This window comes from Manis javanica, chromosome 5, assembly GCF_040802235.1.
Source record: "Manis javanica isolate MJ-LG chromosome 5, MJ_LKY, whole genome shotgun sequence".
Taxonomy (NCBI): Eukaryota; Metazoa; Chordata; class Mammalia; order Pholidota; family Manidae; genus Manis; species Manis javanica.
Genome location: NC_133160.1, coordinates 135,548,141 through 135,570,703, shown reverse-complemented (window position 1 = coordinate 135,570,703; position 22,563 = coordinate 135,548,141). Strand labels below are relative to the sequence as shown.

The 22,563-nt window shown below is 36.8% G+C and overlaps 1 protein-coding gene across 2 annotated transcripts in view; it reads right to left on the bottom strand.

Annotated features, from left to right (window-relative positions):
• Window positions 1-22,563, bottom strand: part of GABRA4 (gamma-aminobutyric acid type A receptor subunit alpha4) — a 70,135-nt gene that overhangs the window by 12,219 nt on the left and 35,353 nt on the right. The window contains exon 9 of one of the 2 annotated variants that reach the window (XM_036998717.2): window positions 21,815-22,325. The exons of the other annotated variant lie outside the window; for it this stretch is intronic. Coding sequence (XP_036854612.1) covers window positions 22,299-22,325 — 27 coding nt within the window. The 3' untranslated portion in view covers window positions 21,815-22,298. Of the gene's footprint in view, window positions 1-21,814; window positions 22,326-22,563 lie in introns of those variants that run through there. 2 annotated transcript variants of the gene reach the window in all.

The window sequence follows — 22,563 nt, the reverse complement described above, 5'->3', positions numbered from 1 at the left end:
ATTATGAGAGAAAAGAAACAAACTTGAGAGAGTTTCCATGTTATGGTGCAGGAAAGGAGAATCCTGGAAAAATCTGACAGATCCCTGAATTAAGGAGACTGAGCTAAAAATCTGGGGAAATCAAGGCGGCTGAAGTTCACAGGGAAAAGGAACAGAGAAGTGTGTGCTGAAACGAGAGAGAACTCCCCAAATCTCAAGAATCCCTATTGAGTATTTTGCTAAACACAAATCAGATTATTAGTGTGAGGTAACTGCCCAAGGCTGAAAAAGGAACCACCTAAAAGGACTAGAAGAAAATAGTACCTTACACACACAGCACGAGAACTAGCGCCCGTTCCCACCAGGCAAACTGGAAGATCTCAACATTCATGTAGGATTTGGTAGTGTGCTCAGAAAGGCCTTGCCTCAATAATATGGAATAACTAGCCCCAAACACCATTCCTGCCTAAGAATTTTAAAAGTAAGACCTGAAAGGATGAAACTAACTCTAAGTAACTTAACTTCACCCCAGGAGAAAACAGAAGAACATTTACAGGACCCTGCCTTCTTTCCCTCTCCATGAATACCCTTCCGGAACCTCCTAAAATCCCAAATGTAAGTCATATTCTACATGGTTGATTGAATACAATAAATGGGCTAATTTGTCCTCCTTCTTCATATTCACGTCCCTTGTAATGTAAGTTTTCCATTCTTCCCCCATCAAGACATGGAGTCTATTTCCCCACAAGCTTCCTTATGACCTTCTTTGGCCAATGCTGTATGACGGAAGTGATGTGGTATCATTTCTGAGTCTTAGCTTTAGGAGCCTTTGCTTGCTTCCACTCTCTCTCAAAACACTGCCAACAACAGAACAAGCTTGGGTTGGCCTGCTGGAAAGATCCCTTAGAGCAGATGCAGTCACCCCAGTGAGGCTTTCCTAGATCATCCAGCAGCTACCAGGCCACTAGACACAGGAGCTTGTCCCCGCTAAGATACAATGAGCTGCCTAGCCAAGCTTAATCGAGATCAACAGAACTTCCTAGTTGCCTCACACTTGAGACCAAAGATAAATGTTTATTGTATGCCATTGAGGTTTCGTAGTTATTTGTCATGCAACACTGTTGTGGCACTAGATGAAGTGTACAGACCATTTGAATCAAGTGTCCCAAGAGGAGATATTGTCAAACCTCTCATGAGGGGAAATTCCTCAGACATTCTGGGATAATTTGAAGGCTGGTCTGGCCAGAATTTATCAAAAACCATGAGGGGGGCCCCATTGACTAATTCCACATACATTTTGCCCTTTATAATCTTATTCTTAAAGAATAATAGTATTTTTAAATTGAGGAATTTTTTAGTGATCAACTTAATCTAATTCCTCATTTTACAGTAGAGGAAAATAGCAGAAAGTTTATGACTACCTAGAAGTCATTCAGTTACTTGCTGTTTGCATGTTGCATATCCCCTAGATGCACAAATGTGGAAGAGGCATTAAAGAATTTAACAAACTACACCTATCTCTTTGAGTTTTTCAACATATGTAATAGTCAAATACATTGTTTAAAACACTATTGAAGACTTGGAAAAGGAGTACATCATGTCCTTTCAATTATCATAATGGAGCACTGCTTAACAAGTCCACCCAAGGATTACTGTCTGTAGCGGAATTTACCTGGGTTTGAATTTGCTATTTAAAATTAGATTTAATTCCAAACATTGTGAAGCTACACGTTAACTTGTACATTCCCATCCAGTAGAAAAGACCACCAAAGGTTATAGTTTTGTTGCCCTGTGGGATATTAACCACTTCTGTATCTAACCTAGCAATCTTATTCTAGTATTCCGTTTTTTGTTTAAATGGCTACTTATAGTCATTCTTCAAAAAGATTTTGAGCCATTTTCACCATTTAAGTGGTTCCCTCATTAACTAATGACTTGAATAAAACTTTAACGTATGTCCATTTCATATTTCTATGCCATGTTTTTGACAGTTTGAAAATTATATTCTAACAACATATATTATTGTATTCTTTCAACATCTACTATTTAAAAAGATATGAATATCAACAGAATGTAAGTATAGATTTGAGAATATGCCTGGAGAAAAAAGTGATCTCAAGCCAAAGAACTAGGACTGCCTAAGGTGATTGGAAAAAGAATCAATGAAGATACTTTATGAAAACATAAGGAGCAGTATGAAATGTGCCATTAATTACCATCTGACAATAAAGATCAAATCTTTTTATTCCCAGTGTAAAAGTATTAGTGAACTTCTAGAGTATAAAGCCACCTTATTAATCATTGTAGGCTAATTCACGTAACAGGCACCAACTTCACTTTTTAATACATTTCATTGAAATGCATACAGTACAGAATCAAGATTCTTTTTCAAGGTAAATAAAGAGAAAGCTTCAATAACTTTCTATCTGACATCCAGATTACTTTTTTCTTTGTTTATGGGACAGATTTTTAGAATATTACAGATACTACAGATAGTGCCTAAAGCATTTAAGTTATCTTGACTCCTTCTCAAGTCTGAATAAGAATGCTTTAGAAGTGTCAATACTCCATAGATAAGAACCTACACAAAGGAAAGCAGAATTAGACTGATTTGAGGCCTAAATCTCTGCTGTTTACCAAGCAGCCAAATGATACTCAGATTATTTTGTAATGATATCTCAAGGCCTCCTATGTAAAGAGTAATTATCATTTTCCATGATAACAAACCACAAAATGATTGAGAAATCTGCTGACCTACAGGACTCACTAGGAGTAATATTCACACAGGACTCACTAGGAATAGTAGTATTCACACAGCCTTCAAGTTTCAGAACAACTAATATGTCAGTCAGAGTGATGTTGTATTTCCTACAGTTTAGAGACTTGAGTGGCCCCATCAGTATTCAGCAGACACAGTGGTTACAAACAAGAAAAGCACCTAACCTTCCCTTGAATTTTAAAAAATGATTTAGTTTGAAATCATTTTGTCATTAGTCACAATAGCCCGAAGCAAGGAAACTGGTAGGATAGAGATGCGAGGTGGCAGATTCAAATATTACCAACAAATTAAAGCAGCAACAGGCAAACAGGAGCAAATCCAAGCAATTCATCAATCATGACTGTGATCTGACACAATTTCTAAAGAAGTATTATCAACTGCAAAAAGAAAATTCATCTCCACTTATTACTCTAGCAGCAATGAGATAAAGTGACTAAGACGAGGTTTGCAGAATGCAAGCTACCTTCATATTGCTTGCTGAAGAAGTTAATGAAGTTTAATAAAATGTAATTTAACCCTTCTAAATTAAAAACAAACAAGGCTAATAATGAACAGGTTTATCTTCTGGAATATCAATGAGTCACATGAAAAAATCCAATAATGTAAAGACATTTATTCAAGGCCATTCTGACAGGACTTCAGGGGTTAGCCACACATCTTATTGAATAAAGAAATAAACAAGCATGGGGGAGCAGCTGAAACTAAACTCCAAGGTGATGACCTACTGAGGACTATCAGCAGTGTCCTTATAAAATGCTACCACCTAGAAATGAAAAACATCCCTTCCAAAAAAACATGCTAAATATTTCATAAATAGTTACCAGGGGACTCTATCATACATTGAACAACAAAATGTAGAAAGGAAAATTCTGAGTTCCCTATTTATTGTATTTCATTTCCTCCCAATGTTAGCATTTAATGTAATGTTTGTATTTCCACAAGCTATAGAAATATTACTTTCAATATCAGGCACTGGGTAAGAAATTTATGTCTTCAATTTGGATTTAGCAGAGAATAAGACCTTAAAGAATTCATTCATTTTATTTTTACATATTTAGAAGGTGAAAGTTTGAAATATTAGGATTTCTTAAAGATATGCAATTTTGTGGATCTTTTGTTTCATAGTGATTCCTAGTTCTTTTTTTTATTTTTATTTGTCAGTTCTCTGCATATTTCATATATGGCTGTAGGGGTGGAATCTCTTTGCTGGAGACTTCTCTAGTCAGAGCACAAGTTCTCAGTTTGCTTAAGCAGATGACCAGACTGCCACTAGGATATGCTCCAGGAGCTGCATTCACCAAAGCTGCCAACATAATCCTGGAGAGGGCAGAGGTTAAAGGACACTCCACTCACTTTACCCAAATTTGAACACTAAACTGGATGAATATTTTCTCACTCGATAATAAAAAGCAGTATTATAATCATTGTAGGTGTTTCTAAGAATGTTACCAACAAATTAAACTAGTTAAAACTCAATCTCAGGCACTATTTGCAGGAATTCTTATTTATTGGTTATGCTTTCTCAATCATCAGGAATCAGAAATTGAGTGAACAGGATGGTGGACCCCCCCCCAAATCAGACAGACCTGGACTCAAATACTGAATTTGCCACTTACTAGCTGTAAGATATTTGGCAAGTTATTTAACAAGTTATATAACCCCTTGAACCTCAAAGTCCTTGCCAAAAGAGGGGCAATAATGGTACCTTCCTCACAATGAATAAACAAGGTAATGCACATAAGGCACTTAACACTGTTAGTACATGTTAGGCATTGAGTTTAATAACCCAGCAGAAGGCAGATAGTAAGACTGTGCTCCTGAAAGAAAAATGTTTTATTACTCATGAATAAATCATCACAGGAAAATATTTTAGGAGATGTATTTTATATTTCTGTAATAATACGGCCACCGTTTCTAGTAATCGGAAAGGTGGAGGACCGCTGAAGCCAAGGGCAGTCTGTGGTGAGGCTGGCCATGAAAAAGATGCAGCCGGATGGAATCAGAAATAAATACGAGGAGATACAAAATGCAGTAGCAAAATTCAAAATACATATGGACATCGTAAAGGTGAGAATTGACACTAGAGTAAATCCTATAACTTACAGTGTGAGACAAATAAATATTAAAAGCTCTTCTAGGAAAAAATAGCAATAGGAACAGCAGCAACAATGGTTAGCTTTTACTGAGTGGTTCTTTTGCCCCTGGCACTCAGTTAGCATGCTTTTAACTAACCAGCTACCATGATCATATGTCATGTGCCATGCAGCATAAATTAGTGCCACAAGTATTTCAATATCCAAAAAAAGGTAGGTTATATAAAAAGGGCATGTCATGTATTATTGTGTCAGATTACTGCTCTCTCTCCTGGAATTTCTACTAGTGAATTCTAGAAACTGATGAATCAGAGAAACAACAGAATGGACAAACTCTCCTAATCCAACCTACAGGGTGATATATTCACACATTATGCTGTGAAAAGTCACGCCCAAAACATGGACTCCACAATCACAACTTTGGCAACCCAGTTTGGCTGGCACACTTCCTAAATATAAAGGGATATTAAAATTAATCATATCTGTGTAAATATTGACCTGGCACTATAAAATCACTCTTTTTCTTTTATCTTTTATTTCAATACAGTAATCAAAAGACTTCCTCCCACATGTTAATTGAAAGTAGGAAATGGGGCAATGAAGAGCACCACACTGTGGAGGCTAGAAGGCAACAAATGCCAAAGATAAAAAATCAAAACAGGTAAGAGATTTTAGTCATTGCTATGGACTGAACTATGTCTTCTCAAAATTCATATATTGAAGTGCTAACCCTCACATTACTGTATTGGAAGTATTTTTAAGAAAGTGATGAAGGTAAAATGAGGTGATAAGGATGGAGCCCTGATCAGATAAGAACTGTTGGACTTACAGAAGAGAAAAAGACACCAGAGAGCACCTTCTGTCATCTGAGACGCAGAAAGGAGGCAGTTGTCTGAAGGCCAGAACAAGAGCTATGACCAGAAAAAACAAATATGCCAGAATCTTGATCTTGTATTTTCTAGACTCTAGAACTATAAGAAAATAAATTTATATGGTTTAAGCCACTAATGTTATTTTGTTATGAATCTGCTCAGACTAAAACCATCATCGAGCTTCAGGAAAATTAAAGATGTATATTTTAAGATTGGGAAAAAATAAACAAAACCTAAACTTGCAGCTATCTCTTTTGGGATAGTTTCTCTTCCTAGTCTGTTCTGTTCCCTGTTCTCCACTAATGGTATATAATTTTCTAATAACCCCAAATCCTAGGTAGAGTTAAGATACAAGATACACAGAGAAACTGGGATGTTTTTGACAATAATTAAGCACTGAGTTCTTTGAAATATTTTTAGTTGTCCTTTTTTGAATGAAAATACTTTCATATCCCCAATGTTAGCTACATTCCCTTCCTAAACTATCTGAGTTGCCTAGATATGTTTCTTCCAGATACTCTTGAGTTCCTTTCACTTTCTCTTCACCTAAATCAAAAGAATTAAGTTAACTGGGGTTTTTATTTAACTTTCTGGTTGGCCTTAGCTCCAGATCCTTATTTAACTACCCAATCTTTTTCCCTAAATATTTTTGCTTCCCTTCAGATTACAACACATGTGGGACTATGTGTGTGTGCATGTCTGTGTGTATGAGATCATGTACAATGGTTGTTGATTTCAGAGCATGTATTTGTCTAAATATTGGAAAAATGTCATTAATAACATGATTTACAACTATTCTTCTTTACATTTTATATTAAGACTATTTTTTAATCCTTAAAAGTAGAGTTAATATATGTAGATATCTCTGATTAAACATTGCAAAAAATATCTTACTGGATTTTTCAATTCCAAACTTGGGTGTCCAAATAAATTCTTTTTTTTTTTTGGATCCATATCATACATTAAATGATTTGCTTCAGCTTGAAAATATTCATAAAGTTATATTCAGACTTAGAAATATTTGGACAACATTTTTTCTTAATACACATATGATATGATTTAATCATAATGAAATCAAGCTATGATAAATAGCTATCCAGAAAGATTCAGGTCCATGCCAACTCCACAGGAGGCTGACAGAGCAAGTAGTCTGAGTCACAATTTTATCTACGTCAGCAGAGGCAACAGAGGCACTGTCTAAAAAACAATAGTTTTATCAAGATCAGATCCTCAGTATACTTCCGTTGGGGAAATTCCAAAGCTCAAGCATTATCAGCCATGTCCCTTTGTAAAATCACAGCTACACATCATAGGGAAGACTTTGATGGCCAAGAACCTTACCCAAAGCAGGCTGAGTTTCTCTGGATTAGACATTGTTTGCCTACTGAATCTAGATATTTATAATAGATATTTATAATAGATAGGTTTTTAGGGAAACAGAAGGTCAAGTTCTATGCTTTGTCTCTTGTTGGAAGTGAATGAAAGAAGATACACAGTTACACTCACAAGAAGTAAAGGAATTATAAAAAGCACTGATATGCCATATTAATTAATTTACTCAAGATATATGTATTGAGTGTCCAGTCTTTGAAGTTGTTTTGCTGGGCACTGGGAATACAGAGGAGGCAAAAAATACATTACTTGCAACTGCTTCCAGGAATTATAAAAAATTATATTAATCAATAAATACTATAAAGGAAAAACAAAGGAATTAGGGAGTATATCACCTAGTCTGATTAGGTGTGAAGTCTCTTTGTGAAAGTGACACATAAGCTGAAACTTTAGGGATGAGAAAGGCTCAACCAGATGGAAGAGGGGCTGTGGGGTCAGGGAAGAAAGTGCCTAGTGGTAATGGAAACAATTTTCAAACATTTCTCACAGTAGCATAAAGAGAAGGAAGGTCAAGAAGTTTCCTTCTAATTAAAATTGAGTCTCTTGAAGACGTTCTAAAGTCCTCCTTTCCTTTCCTTTCCTTTCTCTTAAATTCTTTTGAAACAGACAGTTAAGGTGATGCTATACATTCAAGGGCTATGCTAACATAATCTCTGATACGAGCACTTGCCAGGTAGGAAACAAGTATCTCCATTGACACCTCTACAATGTATTGAGCGCTTACTATAAATGAAGCATACACTAAATGGTTTTAACAAATAACCTCACGTACTTCCTGCAAGCACCCAAAAGATAGTATTAATATTCTCATTTTTCCACAGAGGACACTGAACCCTAGGAAAGCTGGGTACTTTTCCTAAGGCCAGACAATTAAAATGAGCTAGTCATAATTTGAATCCCAAACCCACATTTTTAACCACTTTGGGAAGCTGGCTACATCAGCAAATACATATGTTAACAGGATTGAAAGAAAGCAGAAAATAATTTACCTGAAGTCCATCCACAACAATCCAGACCAGGTAACTGACATTTATAAAAAGTTTGTTTTTTTACATTTGAGCTTGATTTACATTTACTTAGTTTCTATTTTCAGCTAAACATTGTACTACTTTTTCATCCCCCGAAAAAGTCTTCCTTGGATTAAACTTTCTTTCCAATATATGTGAAAATTGTTCTAGAGTTTTTAGGGAATGTTCTTGCTCCCATTCTTCCTAAAATTCCTACTTATTTGGTGCTTGGTTTGCTTGTAGATAGTTTGTATCCCAGATATCCTCTATATCTCCAGTTTTTTAGAAAAAAGATTCAGTATCATCCCTCCATCTGCATCTTCTACATGATAAAAATATTTTTATGATGCTCTTCTCCAAGGGAGAAGCTGTGCCCCAAATTTCTTCCACCAAAATGTTCCTTAAATTTGAATATAATACTTTCAAAAGCTATCTTAAAATGTACTGTTCAAATATATGGTAAAAGTGGAACATTTCTTTTCCCCTGATGCATAGGACACCACAATATGGACTTTAACTGTAACCTAAGGAAGAGATCAACATAAGCACTAGCTCTAGTTTCTGACTTGAGAATGATTCTTCAAACATTTAATTATAAACAATTAAAGTTAATGAAGTTCAGCAATGTACATGCCAGATTATGTATAAATGCATGTATATGTGTATGTGGCAGAAGAGGCCTCATTAAGCCATCTATTCCATGTGCTTCTATATTTTCAAAGTCAATTCCCTTCCCTGATCTTTATGAATGGAATCACAGTCAAGTGGTCATAAAGCATATGTTCAATTATCCTTTTAACATAAGGCATTACAAATCTACTCCATCTACAGTGAAACAACACATTAAGTCAGCAGAACAAATTGGTATTTTACCATGACACCAGTTGGTAGCTCTTACATTGCTAACCAGACAACCCGTCTAATAGCTGAAACCATGTTGGTTTTTGCCAGGAACTAATTTGACTTGTCCTGAAGAGTAAGGGCATGTTATCAGCTATAGTGGGGCATTACCAAACTGTTCAACATTTAACAAGGCTCTCATGCTGAAACAGCTGTTCAACCCAAGTGAAAATTTCAAAACTTTCTCTGAGCCTAGATAATCTTACTTGAGCTAGAAAATAAGGTATTAAACTATTCTGCATGTTCTACCACTTTATGACAAAAAAGCCAATTTTGCACTTCAGTAGAGGCAGATTGCAAATTTAGCATGAATTGAACCAGTAGCTGAGTTGCAGTTTATGGCAAATGGCTCATCAGCACATTAATGTATATCACCAAGATAACCACCTCAGCCAAGCAGGCCAGAAACTAGCAGACTCAAGTATCTGATAGGCAGCAAGGGAAATGTGCTCTCTCTAGGTATCTATAAGACAAATCTTAAGACCCACAGTTACCACATATCTACTTTGATTATCATTCTTATTATTAGGACAATATATTAGGAGTTAAAAACCAAAGTCAGAACCATGGTTTTTAAACTCAAGTAGATTCAAGATTTGGTCTCTTCTAAATACTAGCTGTGTGATTTTGAGGAAGTTATTTAGCCTCAGTGTGCTTCAGATTTCTCCTGAGCAAATGAGGATAATAACAATAATAACTTAGAGTGATTGGATGGAGTACCTAGAACACAGTAAGTGATCAATACTTCCTAGATATTGTTATCATTTCATATTCTAAGACAAATGCAGATAGTCCCTGAGAAGTTAGATACTACAACAGAAGTTTCCATTATTTCTATACTCAGATATTCACTGTATTTTTTCAAAAGAACTAAATGTTAAATTGAATACTGTAACAACCCATGTGAGAAAATGTTGGAAATATGAAAATAGAAACTGAATGTGGGAAATATGGGAAATAAGCTGATGGATGCTTAAAATCAGAAATCCTGTGGATATTGCTCTACTTACATTAGCAATTTAAAAAAATAGTTGCACTGTCTCAACATATACCATACTAAAACTGCTCTCATATTATAAAGAAGCAAGTGGAAATGTCAACTCCCACACCTCCACGAACTTTTGACCTTCTCTAGCTACTACTCTCTCTATCACTGCCAGTTTAGGGAAAAACTGTCTACATTTATTGTTTCAACTTCACCTATAATTTACTTTTCAACCCACTGTTATTTTAGCTCCCCTCCTAACTTTCCCTTGAAATTCTTTGTTGATTGTTCCAACAGGTATTTTTTTAAATCTGTCTTACATTCTGTCCCAGCAGCATCTAACGCTATCCACCACACCTTGTTTTTCTACAAGTCTCACAGACTCGTCATGTCCCCCTTACCTTTCTCAGTCTCCAGTGTGGAGTGCTCTTCCTATACCTAATCCTAAAATGTGATCTTTTCAGACATTCAGTTTCTAGACATTTAGTCTTCTCACTCTTCAGGTAAATAAACCTGTCCAGTGGCTTGGATTTTCATCCTATATCAATATCATAAAATCAATGTCTACTTCCCAAATTTTTCTCCAACCTGAAGGCCCATATATAGAGCAGGATATCATTCAGATATACTAGAGGCATACCAAACTTTAAATTTATTCATTCATGCAACCACCCGTTTATTCATTCAATTATTTAACACATATTTATTCAGTGCCTATTTATACGCAGGTACTATTCCTGGCTCTGATAATACAAAAGTGGAGGAAAAGCCCAAAACTCTTACCTTTATGGAACTTACATTCTTTCCCAAAGTCTAATCCATGTACAAGTTTATTCATATTCAATAAACCCAATATATTTACCCAAACAAATACATGACTCCTGCTGTGTTCTAGATCTTAGGGACTAGCACACTATCCAACTAGCTTTCTAAGCCACAAAGCTTCAACTATTCTTGCCTCCCTCTGCCTTACTGTTTTGCATCCAACTTCCTTCATATTTTTCCATTCTTCCTTTTTTCTTCGCAGTCATTGTAAAGGCATTGAACATTTCTCACTTGACTACTTCACAGGCCATTAATGTTCTCAACTTAACATCCTTATAAGACTTTCATTTATTACTCCACTAAAATGATACTTATGGATTATAAATCTAATTATGTTGCTTCCTTCCTTCATTTCTTTAAGGTGGCACTATGGTGTTTTCAGAAAACAAACAAACAGGAAAACACTTCCATGCCACAGCATTCCCACTGATCTGGAACCTCCTTCCCAGTCCAGTTTCATCTCTCTTATTCCCAAAGCTTCCTCTTAATCACCACAGGTACCTAGTATACAATATCAGTGTCTGATTTCTACTCATTTGCTTTACCCAGGATATTACTCCAGGCAGGCGTATTGTCTTTCTCTGCCTCTGAGGTACTCTGTCTATAGGAGCTTGACTGGAGAAGGGGAGAAGGTTTGGATAGAAAGTCAAGAAAGTCAATCCTAGTCAACAAGAGATAAGAATTGATTTAGTAAATAAGTACCCAGACTCCTTTGCACCAAGTGGGGCAGCTCTGGGGCGTGCTCCACATGTACTCCAGGAGGGTCTCTAGCATGATGAGTACACGGGGGTAAAGCTGCTCATTAATCATGCTTTATTGGATTTTCTTCCTTTCCAGCTCAGTTTCCTCACAGGGCTTCTTGGGGTCACCTCACAAATAAATTTCTTACACACAAATCCTTCCAACAAAGTTTGTTTAGAACCCCAGTTGAAACATTCGGATCCTACCCAGATTGTCTTCATTTAGCTCTACAAGTATGAGCTGTATTGTCTTGCTTCTGGCCTTCTCTCTTCTCTTCTCACTGCCTTCCTTCCTCCGTCTTCTTTGCCTCCCTTTTATGTCTTCTAAGACAGTACCTAGCCATTGTTTTCCCTGAGAAGTTCAACTTGACACACCCACCATTCTAATCAGAATCCCCCGCCACAGAGACACTACTGGACTGTTTTACCTTTACACAGCATCCTATCTTTCCTAGCCTCACATGTAGCATGCTTTGTGAGTGCCCTTCCTTCCTGTGAGTTTCTGTAGGGCTTCAATAGTGTTTTCCTTTCCCTACTGACTAGCACAGTACTAAGCACTAAGATGTATTCAATAGAAATAAGTCAGATGAATAAATAAGTGATGAGTAAACTGGATTGAAATAAATCAACAAAATCATTCCCTGCTGTATACTCAAAACAGCAAAAACAAGCCTCATACAATGTGCATCAGGAGATAAGTAGTTGGCAAAGCTATATAGCCCAAAGTGCTACATTTAAATCCACTTGAAAACCAGATGACAGTCATTTATTCTACCCAGATTATACTTCCTGGGCCACTACACTATTTAATGGACTGTTTAATGAGTCAGTCCTGGAATATAAACTGATACCCAGAATTAAATGCCTTTCCTCTCCCATTTCATACAACTGCCTGCTTAAGAATATGACTGAGTGATAGCTGTGGGGCAGAAGTCACCTCCTAGATCGGCTCCACCTTCCTCTTGCCTTTGTTGCTACACAGGAGAAACATGAAGCCCACAGGCACCAAACTGCTTCTCTAAGAGAAAAGTGATGAGAAATGCAAGCCTCTCCTTCTTCAAACCACTTGAAACACGTAGCCAGTGGCTGAAATAGCTCATTTAACAAGGACTGGATTTTTCCTCTCAATCATAGTTCCAAAGCTATCAGTTATTGAAAAGCTGATTTCAAAGCACACCCTACAACAGCTTTTCTGTACAGCTGCAATGCTATTTAAATCTCCCATGAATATATCCACAAATCCAAGAAAATTCTAAGCTGAAATTCTGCTCTTAGAGAGGACGTAGTAAAATAAGACCTTATGGGGGAAAAATCTAGGAAGTGAAATCTGGTCATTAATTTCAATACAGAAATTATAAAATCAAGCACTTGGTCTCTATTCCAAACAAGAACACCTGAAATCCCTGTTTGGAAGGTCAGCCTAGAAGGCTGTTGCATAGGACTCTTGGGCAGACATTAGCAGTCAGCCTCAAAGTCATTCTTTAATAAGGCCTCAGAAATATGAATAAATGCCTTACTTTCTGCTGTGATGAGGTGGGCAGGAGATGTAAAATCAGTAGGAAAGGCAGTGCTTTAGAGATGCTAAACAGATCAATGGAAGGCAGGATCATCCGTGGGAAGAACTGACTCTTGAACCCTGGTTTCTGCTCCACAGTAAGGCTCAAGTCCTTATCTCAGCATTATTGTAAAGAAATTCCCATAGCCCATTGGTGACCTGGTAATGTTGGCACCATGCTTTAATCTCACGTAATCAGCCATTGCATTCTCCTGTCCTGATCAAGCAGCCCGATTGCCATTTAAGTTGCCTGTATAGGATGTTGTAATATTGATACTTTCTTGAAATTTCATCAAAGTGGAAACTTTTAGACTCTAACCAGCTATATTGTAATCTGAGTTTCATTTAAGACATTCAATTTCATTAAATTACCTACCAAATGGAATTATATCAAGCATGAATCACTGCTATGAATATTTTGGAGCCATTTACTTGGAGGCTGTTGATGAAAAGCTGAAACTATACCTAAGAAATTCACTGAAATCACTGACCAGAGAAAAGCTGTAATGAGCATTGTTCTGTGCTCCATCAGGTATTGGGTAGCCCTGTGATTCGCTTCTACTATTACTTAGCTCCCAGGATAATAGCTCTCCAGGCTGAGGCTGAATGAATGATTACTAAATTATTGATTCACTTCAAATAAAGAAATGCCATAACATTCCACAGGATATGACAGGATGACTGTAAGACATAAAGCAAGTGGTCTATACAGCCTCCATTCCTAGCACAATGCATGGCACAAATTAGACACTCAGCAACTATTTGTTGGTGACCAGATAAAGGAATACATGTAAGCTGAGATCCTGGTGTTTATGAAAGATTACTAAATGCCACTACATTGAAAGTGCCACACAAATGTTTTGAGTCATCATTTGACCACAAAACATGAATAAAATCTCAGCAGGGCCAAATAAAATTTGGATCTAATCCACATTCTAAAGCATTGTGGAATTAATAAATGAAAATTTAATGCCATTTTGAATTCTTGTTATGCTGTGGAAGCCTGCTGGTCCTTCGGTTTTAAAATACTTTCCCAGCATACTAAAATGAGAACTCTTTTTCTCCTGTTGTTCTTTCCTTTGTTTCTATAGGAAACAGTGACTTCCAGGCATCCAAGATGACACAACACAGATTGCCAAATTGCATGCCACCCTGCAGTTGCCAAGGAGATAATGTATGTCATTCCTACAAATAACATGTTGTTCATGCCTTCATTTCCTTTATCTAGCTTTTTAAGATATTCTTCGCCTGAATTGAATTCAGATAATGTTCACTGTGAACTGATGGAAATTCTCCTTTTTGAAAAATATGTTTACCCCATTTCTCCAAGGCACTTGAGAGCATCACACACCCTGTCTGTGGAAGGTCTGAGCATATTTGGATTTTGGAATCAGTGATTCAGCAGTTTTCACTAAAAAAAATTCAACATGAGTTCTGTCTGCTTGCATTCTAAATAAAGGTCCAGTTAAAACCACACCTGGCACTAACATATTCCAGTTTAAATTGGCCAACCACAAAATTAGCTGCACTTTGTTGAATTTACATGGGAAGGAAAGGACTAATCAAGTAAGGGAGGGAGAGAATGCTGCAAGAAAAGAAGGAAGGGATGGACGAAGGGAGAGAGGAAAGTAGGGGAATATATTTTTTGAGCCCCTACACTATTCCAGATTAAGTATGTATGAAATCAACAAACAGAATTAGAGAAATTAATGATCTTGGCTGACATAGTCCCACTAACAAGAAGTAGAGTCGGTATTTGAACTTGAGTATGTCTGATTTAAGGTATGTGTTTTCCAGTTGCCTAGTGCTGCAAAATAAATCACCCCAAATGATCGAGACTTTAAGCAACAGCAATCATTTTAACACTAGCTTTCATGGCTATGCAGGTTGACCCGACTTAGCTTGGCAGCTCTCGCTCAGCAGCTCACACTGGTGTTAGTCAGAGTGGCTGGGACTGGAGAGATTTTGAAGGCATCCTCACTCACATGCCTGGCAGTTGATATCAGAGCTGTCAGTCAGAAGACCCTACCTCTCCATGTGGTCTCTCCATGTGGCCTGGGCTTCATTCCAGCATGATGGCTGGGTCCAAGTAAGTGGTCCAAGGTCACATAGCATCACTTCTGTGGTCACAGGCCCACCTAAATTCAAGGGTGAGGGAACACAGACTCCACCCCACACTGCAAGAAATGCATGTGGGATGGTCAGCGAGGGGATCAGGGGTCTTTTAGCAGCCATCTTGAAAAATGTTTTCTTGCATGACATATTTTTTGCAACATCCAGTAATGCCTCAAACAGCCTGAGATCCAGGCTTCACAGGCTCTCTTTTTCTGGTTGGGAGTAACTGGGGATGAAACAGTTAAAACAATCAACTTAAGCAAGTTTTAGTGTCGGCCTGATGAATTGTGACAAAAAACCTGAACATAGAAATTAAACTTTGGAATGAGTTTCTGATTAAATTATGCACATGCATGTTTATCAGAAGCCCTTTTCACTCACGCACTGTCAATTTTCAAAGAATTCAGTTATCATAAAAACTAACTTTGCACTAAAACTGTATTGTGGCATATTCATATTTAAGTTAGCATTATATAACATTACCAAAAAATGTTTTTACTGAATTTAACTTTTTGGTTCTTTTGTGACCTAGATAAGCGGGCATATCCTACATGAATTACAAGTAGACTTGCTCAGCATGGGGTATGCCTATGTGGAAATAGTAGCCCAAATGAATGGCTGCTACAAGGGGTAGTAACATAACACTTGTGCTATTTTCTTGTCATCTTAATCCATCACCTACCATCAATATGTCAGGAGGCTTCTGGCTAATGTCTTTTTTACCTTCTCAGCACTCTTTAAAACTGTTCTAATAATGAACCTAGCTAGGCCTAGACTATGAGCCCATCCAGCTGATCTGAAACAGCCATGAGACCTCTATCAAACATGCAATTTGTACATTAACTAAAATAATCACATTTATTTATCCTCTGGAAATCTATCAAACTATTATCATAAATAATGAGAAACTCAACCAGAAAATAGGACCTAATGACACAAAGAAGGAGCACCGAGGAATAAACAAAATAATCAGATTGTGGAGTTCTAGCAACAGAAAATTCCGTCTCATTGCTTACATGGCTGAGAGTGTTTGATTGCGCTCACTCTACTGCACCGGCAGATCGGTCTGGAATAAACACATAAAATGTTCATATTTAATACAGCTGTTTCTGAGATGAACAGCTCTATCATGAGTCAGACTGACAGTACAGTATTGAATGAGGTCTGCCAAGCAGTGGACCATAGTCCCAAACAACAGCAGAGCTCTATCCAGAATGTGATCATTGGATTTGTACCTCTTTCTTCCCAGATAAGTCCAGCATCTGTTCTCCCTCGGGCCATATATAAAATGAAACCTTAGGATAGCCTCAATTAGGGCTTTATAAAACAAAACAAAACCTAAAAATTCAAGTATTTAGGTAACACACAAGCAGAACCCCACAGTGACATGGAAGAAAGGACCTCTTACTTAGTATTTCTCTTCTTGCTTTCTTACTTCTGATTTCACTCCATCTGTTTCAGCTCTCAGTCTTACATCTTTCTGTACCTTGGTTTTGTTTTTTTTTTCTGAAATGAGGAAGGCAGTCTGATAACAAAATCCCTGAGAGTAAAGTAGCAGTAGTTACTCGTCCTAGATTATACAACAATTAGCCTTGCACAGTAAGACTTGAGATTCTTTTTACTTCTCTGTGTTCTTCCATGCTATGTGCCCCAGAACTTTGAAACTTCATAATGATATGATTACTAATACTGTGAGTAGCTAGATGCACTTAATGCTTGCAGAATGACTGGATAGTCACCAGGAAGTTAATTGTGGTCAATAATTATCTTCAATTGTCTCATGAGATTCTGACATGCCCTATTGATTGTAATTTTAAGCTTTAACCACATTATAGCATGCCTGTTAGAGTCATACAGATCTCGACTGTCATTTGAAATACTTAATTTAAATACCTTAGCAAACTTTCAATGCTAGAAGACAGTTTTTTACATTTGCTTATTATGAAGGTAACCATCTAGTCTGTTGCTCAACCAGGACATTTGTTTAAGAACAAAAGCTAAACTGGGTGGGCCACAAAGACAACAGGCATAAAACCAAGCAGTTGCCAGCAAACAAGGGCAAGTCAACCTACATATTATACATTAATTTAAAAAAATAATAAAATTTTCCAGTTTGTTGAGAATTTGAAGATCACATAGAAAAAAAATGTGTTTCATTCAAAAATGATTTTAAGTCTTTCCATATTCTATCTCACTGATGCTTTGATACACTTCTTTAAAGTGTTTTTAGTAGTGAATTTGATTTTTAAAATTTGGCTATTCTACAAAGGTATTCCCCACTGCAAATGTTCAAAAATAATTTATGGAAGTTTGAAAGATGAGTGCAATTCTTAAAGAACACTGTGGGAAAATCAGTCTAAAAGCAAACTAACCTAAATATTGAAAGCAATTAAAGGAGAAATTCACCTCTTAGTTAACAAGAAACGAACAGGATTCACCACATAAAAGCTCATTCTATTTTTATGAATTGCTCAGGGATACTAATATACTTTCTGTCCCCAGATTGAGTCCCCATTGACCTTAATCTATTTCAGTCCTGAAATGTATTCTTATTCTGTGGATAAAAGGTAACTCCTTGGTGCCAATTTTAGATCAGCCCAACAGCAAGCATGAAGCAGAAAGCATGCTAACATTTTCCAGGACCAGCTAAGGCTTTAGCCAAGTAGGTTTCCTGTTCAGGAAAACAGCAACAGTGAGCTGGGCACAGAGGAGAGTGCCTTGTTGAAGCTCTGCATCTGTCCAAGCCTCAAATGTTTCAAGTTTAAAGAAAGTACATAAACTAACAAATGAATCCTGCTGAGAGCATTGAGATGTCCACAGAGGATGAGCCAGCTCAGCCCCAGGCACACCCAGCACAGCTCCAAGGTTTTGACATTCTCTGCTGCAACCTCAATCACTGTCTTGAAAGCAAATGAGCAAACTAACTAATAAATTAAAAAATGCTAATCGCTATCATCATTGGGACGATTTCTTACTAATTACCTGTTTGCTGTCGAAAAGAGGCAGCTGTTAAAGGAAAGTGTAGGTCAGGTCTAGATCTTATCTTCAAAAAGACCATTTTTTTAACATTTTTAAAAACCATTTTTAACCAGCAAAAATGGTATTTTCATATGGTTCCACCTAAAAAAAACCTGGCTCTTCTAAAAACAAGTCACAGGCTCATTTCTTCATGGAAGGGGCAGCCAGCCAAGGTCAAGTGCCCAGACCATGCTGGCCACTCATCACTGCTGTCCACATTTTTTAGTTAAGTATCTGCTCAAAGAATATAATGATGAAGTAACTATGCGGTTGTCCAGCTCTTGCTGACTTTCCTGGAAGCACCTTTCAATCTCCGCACAGGTCTCCTTTTCTCCCCTTCCAAGCAGGACGCCATTACAAGAGCTTCCCCATTCAAACCAGCTCTGAGAAGGGTATTGACTAGATCCTTTTTTCATTCAACCAGAAGACATTTCCTTGTGTCCCAGGTACAGTGTGAACAGCAGAATCCAGCATGACTCGCCTCCCATGGAGGAGCCTGTCTACATTAGAGACAGGGGTGACCCAAATAACAAAATTAAGAGTCAAAGACACAGCCAATGGAAGAGCAGGGACAGTAGTTGCTCTACATAGGAGAGTTCCAAAAAAACCAGGTGGTTTCGGGTCAAGAAAAGAGTTAAACAGATTTCCTTCAGTAATTCCAAAGCTTGTTATGGCCCTCCAAATGTAAAAGCAATGGTGAAATGAGATTATGGGAGTTTTCTGTTATTGTTGCCATATAGGACTTCTCCTCCCTGTCATTATAATTAAAAATGTTTTGCAGAGACTACACTGTACATTCATTCATTCGTTCTGTCATTCCCTATATTGGATGGTCATTTACTGGTGCCAGTCTCTGTGCTAAGCATTGATATTAAAGTTTGTATTTTCAAATTTTTTATAAATCTGCCTGCTAATCTAATTTCAGATGTTAACAAGTGCTCATAGCTGGTTAAGCTAGATGCAATAGAATATTCATTTTGTACATGAAGACTTGACTTCCTGCTGTTTGGATACAGAACCCTCACCCCCTTCTGCAATGTTCTCTTTGAGAATGTTGAACGTCATGTGCCAAAGACCTGGCCAAGGAGAAACTGCAGATGTGCTAAATGGTGGGGCTCCTTTTTCCTTCAAACCTTCTCTATTTATTGAATGGTTTCATGGTACAACTTTTTATTTTCAAGGGCACATTGATATTCACAGTAAACTGATTGAATATTTTAGGAAGGTGAAAATAGAAAATGCTCACATAGGAACTAAATCCAACCTTCATCCTCACACCTCCATTCCCTTCTCTGAATCCCCTAAAGACAGCCTTACCTCTATGGAGACCACAACTGTTTTACAATTAGCCAAACAAAAAGCAAGTAAAAGTATGCAAAAAAGTTTGTTTTAGCCAAACTTCTCCCAAAGAGAGCTTGAGAGAAAAGAAAAATTCACTGGACTCACTGTTAGGGAGTCAAGACTGGAGAGCATAAGGAAATACCTGTGTTATTCATCTATATGAAGATATTAGAGTCATAAAAATTGAAGTCATAGCTCAAGAGAGAGCTATTGAGAAAAAGAATAGAATCTTACAGTATAAGTAACAGGATGTACAAATTCAGGATCATGGATAAGGGCAGCAAAACACATTTGGGGAAAGAATATTTATCCAAGCATAGAAGCTAGATAGAGTAAGAAATTTGTAGAAACCGAAATAATAGAAAATATTTAGAAAAGCATATTAGGCCATACGATCTGAGTAGAAAGTACCTTCTCCTTAAGTTGACCAAAATATATAATAATCTTCTACTAAAGACACTTTTTTGCATGAGATCCTCTACTCCATCAATTGAAATGAAATAATACCTGAATTGACAGTTCTTGAAACTTGTCAATCACCTGAGGCTGAATGAAAAGCTAGAGATTAAGCTATGCATATTGTTGTGGAAAATTAGTCCCTCAAAATAGCAAAAAGGAAATTGGCAGCTGAGCCAAATAAACCAAAAAGAATGAATAATCTTACTCAGTAGTTTAAGGAAGAAAATTTGCTAGGAAATGTAGCTAAATATCAAGGAAATTTGTTCAAGTGGCTGTTCACTTCTGAAGCAAAATGTGTTTTCATGCTAAAAAGAAGTGCCGGTCCATTCACACATCAACTAAGATGGCTGGAGAAAGATCACCAAATTAATTAAAACATGAAATACCTTTAAAAAACTTTTAATAAAGTTTCCCCAGGAAAAACGTGGTTCTTTCATCTATTGCTATCCCTGGCACCTAAGCCCCAACCTCAGGTGAATGAGGAATGGAACCAGTCAGCAGCTATTTCTTGAGATAGGTTCTTAACAGTTTGTGCCACATGTGCTGGAGAAGTAATGAAATAAATGGGAAAGCAATAAAAATGCCAACAATACAGTTGTAGTTTATCATGTAGCAATTCTAGAATGATCCATGAGCTTGTCCATAAACATCACAAACCAAATGAATGGTATTTACAGTAACTGGCTCATTTCCTGTATTTGTGGACCATCAGTAAAGTACATCTCACCCACCAGACTTAGTTTTCCCTCCAGCCCTTCCCCAACTTCAGCATGTTTCTTTACATTCTTTGGGCTCTGCAGAATATTTGCCCCTCTTTATTATTTACCTCCCTAAACTTTCCCCTGACATAGTAAAATTCACTTAGGGCAAACACTCTCTCTTTAATTCTTTAACATTTTCCCTAACACTATTAAAGCAGAATTCTTCTGAACATATGTTGTAAGGAAATATTAGTAATTGAATATATTAATGTATAAGATTATTTCAAATGAAAAAATAATAGTAATACTTCTGAATATTTTTTAAATGTTTAAAATATCAAAATACTGGGAAAACTATGGGTTGGGTCATAGTTTGTTGAAATGACTGTGTTAAATCATTGGTGATTTTTAGTTTTGACAAAATCCATACATTTTATGTGAATTTGGAGATTGAGGAATTTAACTATTTTTTTCTGATACTTTAGCTTCTATGTAAACGAAACTACTAGCTAAGGAATGGGGCTTGTTTATAAATGGGTAGAATGTCAAAGTATGGCTTACACATTCATCAATGTGAACATTAATACAACCCTTTAAAAATTGGTAATGAGGTGGGGACTGAGTGTGTGACAGTACCCACTGCAGAGGGTTAGCAGAGTAGGTAACATGTTATAACTGAGGCTGAGGAGCAGCTGTTTCTGGTGGTAGTGCACCCAGACTTTGGAGCCTGACTGTCTGAGTTTAAATCTTGGCATGGTTACTTAGGGGCTGTATAATTTTGGACAAATCACTTAAGCTTCTCTGTCCTTCAATGTCTTTATCGATAAACCAGGATGAAGATGAGATGGGATGGGCTTGCTGTAACAATTACATTAGTTCATATATGTAAAATACTCTCTGACACTTGGTTACACAGCATCAGTTGATGCTTTTATACTGTTAGAACAGCATAGATTTTTGCTGTATTGGTAAGCATGAAATAACTTGAATATTTAATATGATCTAATAGGTAAACCCAAAAAGAACCATCTTTCCTTTAATTGTTTTTTACTAAATAGACATATGTTAGAGTATAAAGCAAGCTGGCATTAATTATACAGAATGAATGAGTTTGTAGTAACACAGACTTTTAAATTAGAAGAGAATGAAGATGTAATTTTGTCTATTTTCATCACCCAAAGATAGAGGAGCACAACCCAAATATTGCGTTGTATGATTAAATCTGCACCGCAGAACTGAGAATACAGCACAATGCCTCCCTATTTTCTCTAGCTGACAGACAGCACCACACATATGAATGTGTCCAAAACACTTCACCAAAACTCAGTTTCCTCAACCATAAAACTATGTATATAACACAACAACTCATCTCAGCATTCATTATGGAGATTAGATATAACATGGAAAGCATCTGGCATTATGCATACACACACATACACACACACACACATCTATACATATACATGGCATATAGATGTTCAATAATGATGATGACAGTGAGGTGCAACCATTCCAAGTTCTTTGTACTATACACACTTCATAGCTTCTTCTTTTGCCATGATATCTGCAAACATATAACACATGAATATAAATAAGCATATTTGCTGTTAATCTCTATATCACACTCACACAAACACCTTACATTGTGTTATACTTTCATCAGGTGCTTTACACCTTTTTTGAACAATGATGTATCTAGTTTTTTAATGCAGCATTAAGATTATAACATTTCTTCTTATGAAGGAGAAAATAGCCTAAATATTCGATTACGATGCTTACATTGGCATTTTTCTTCCCATGTG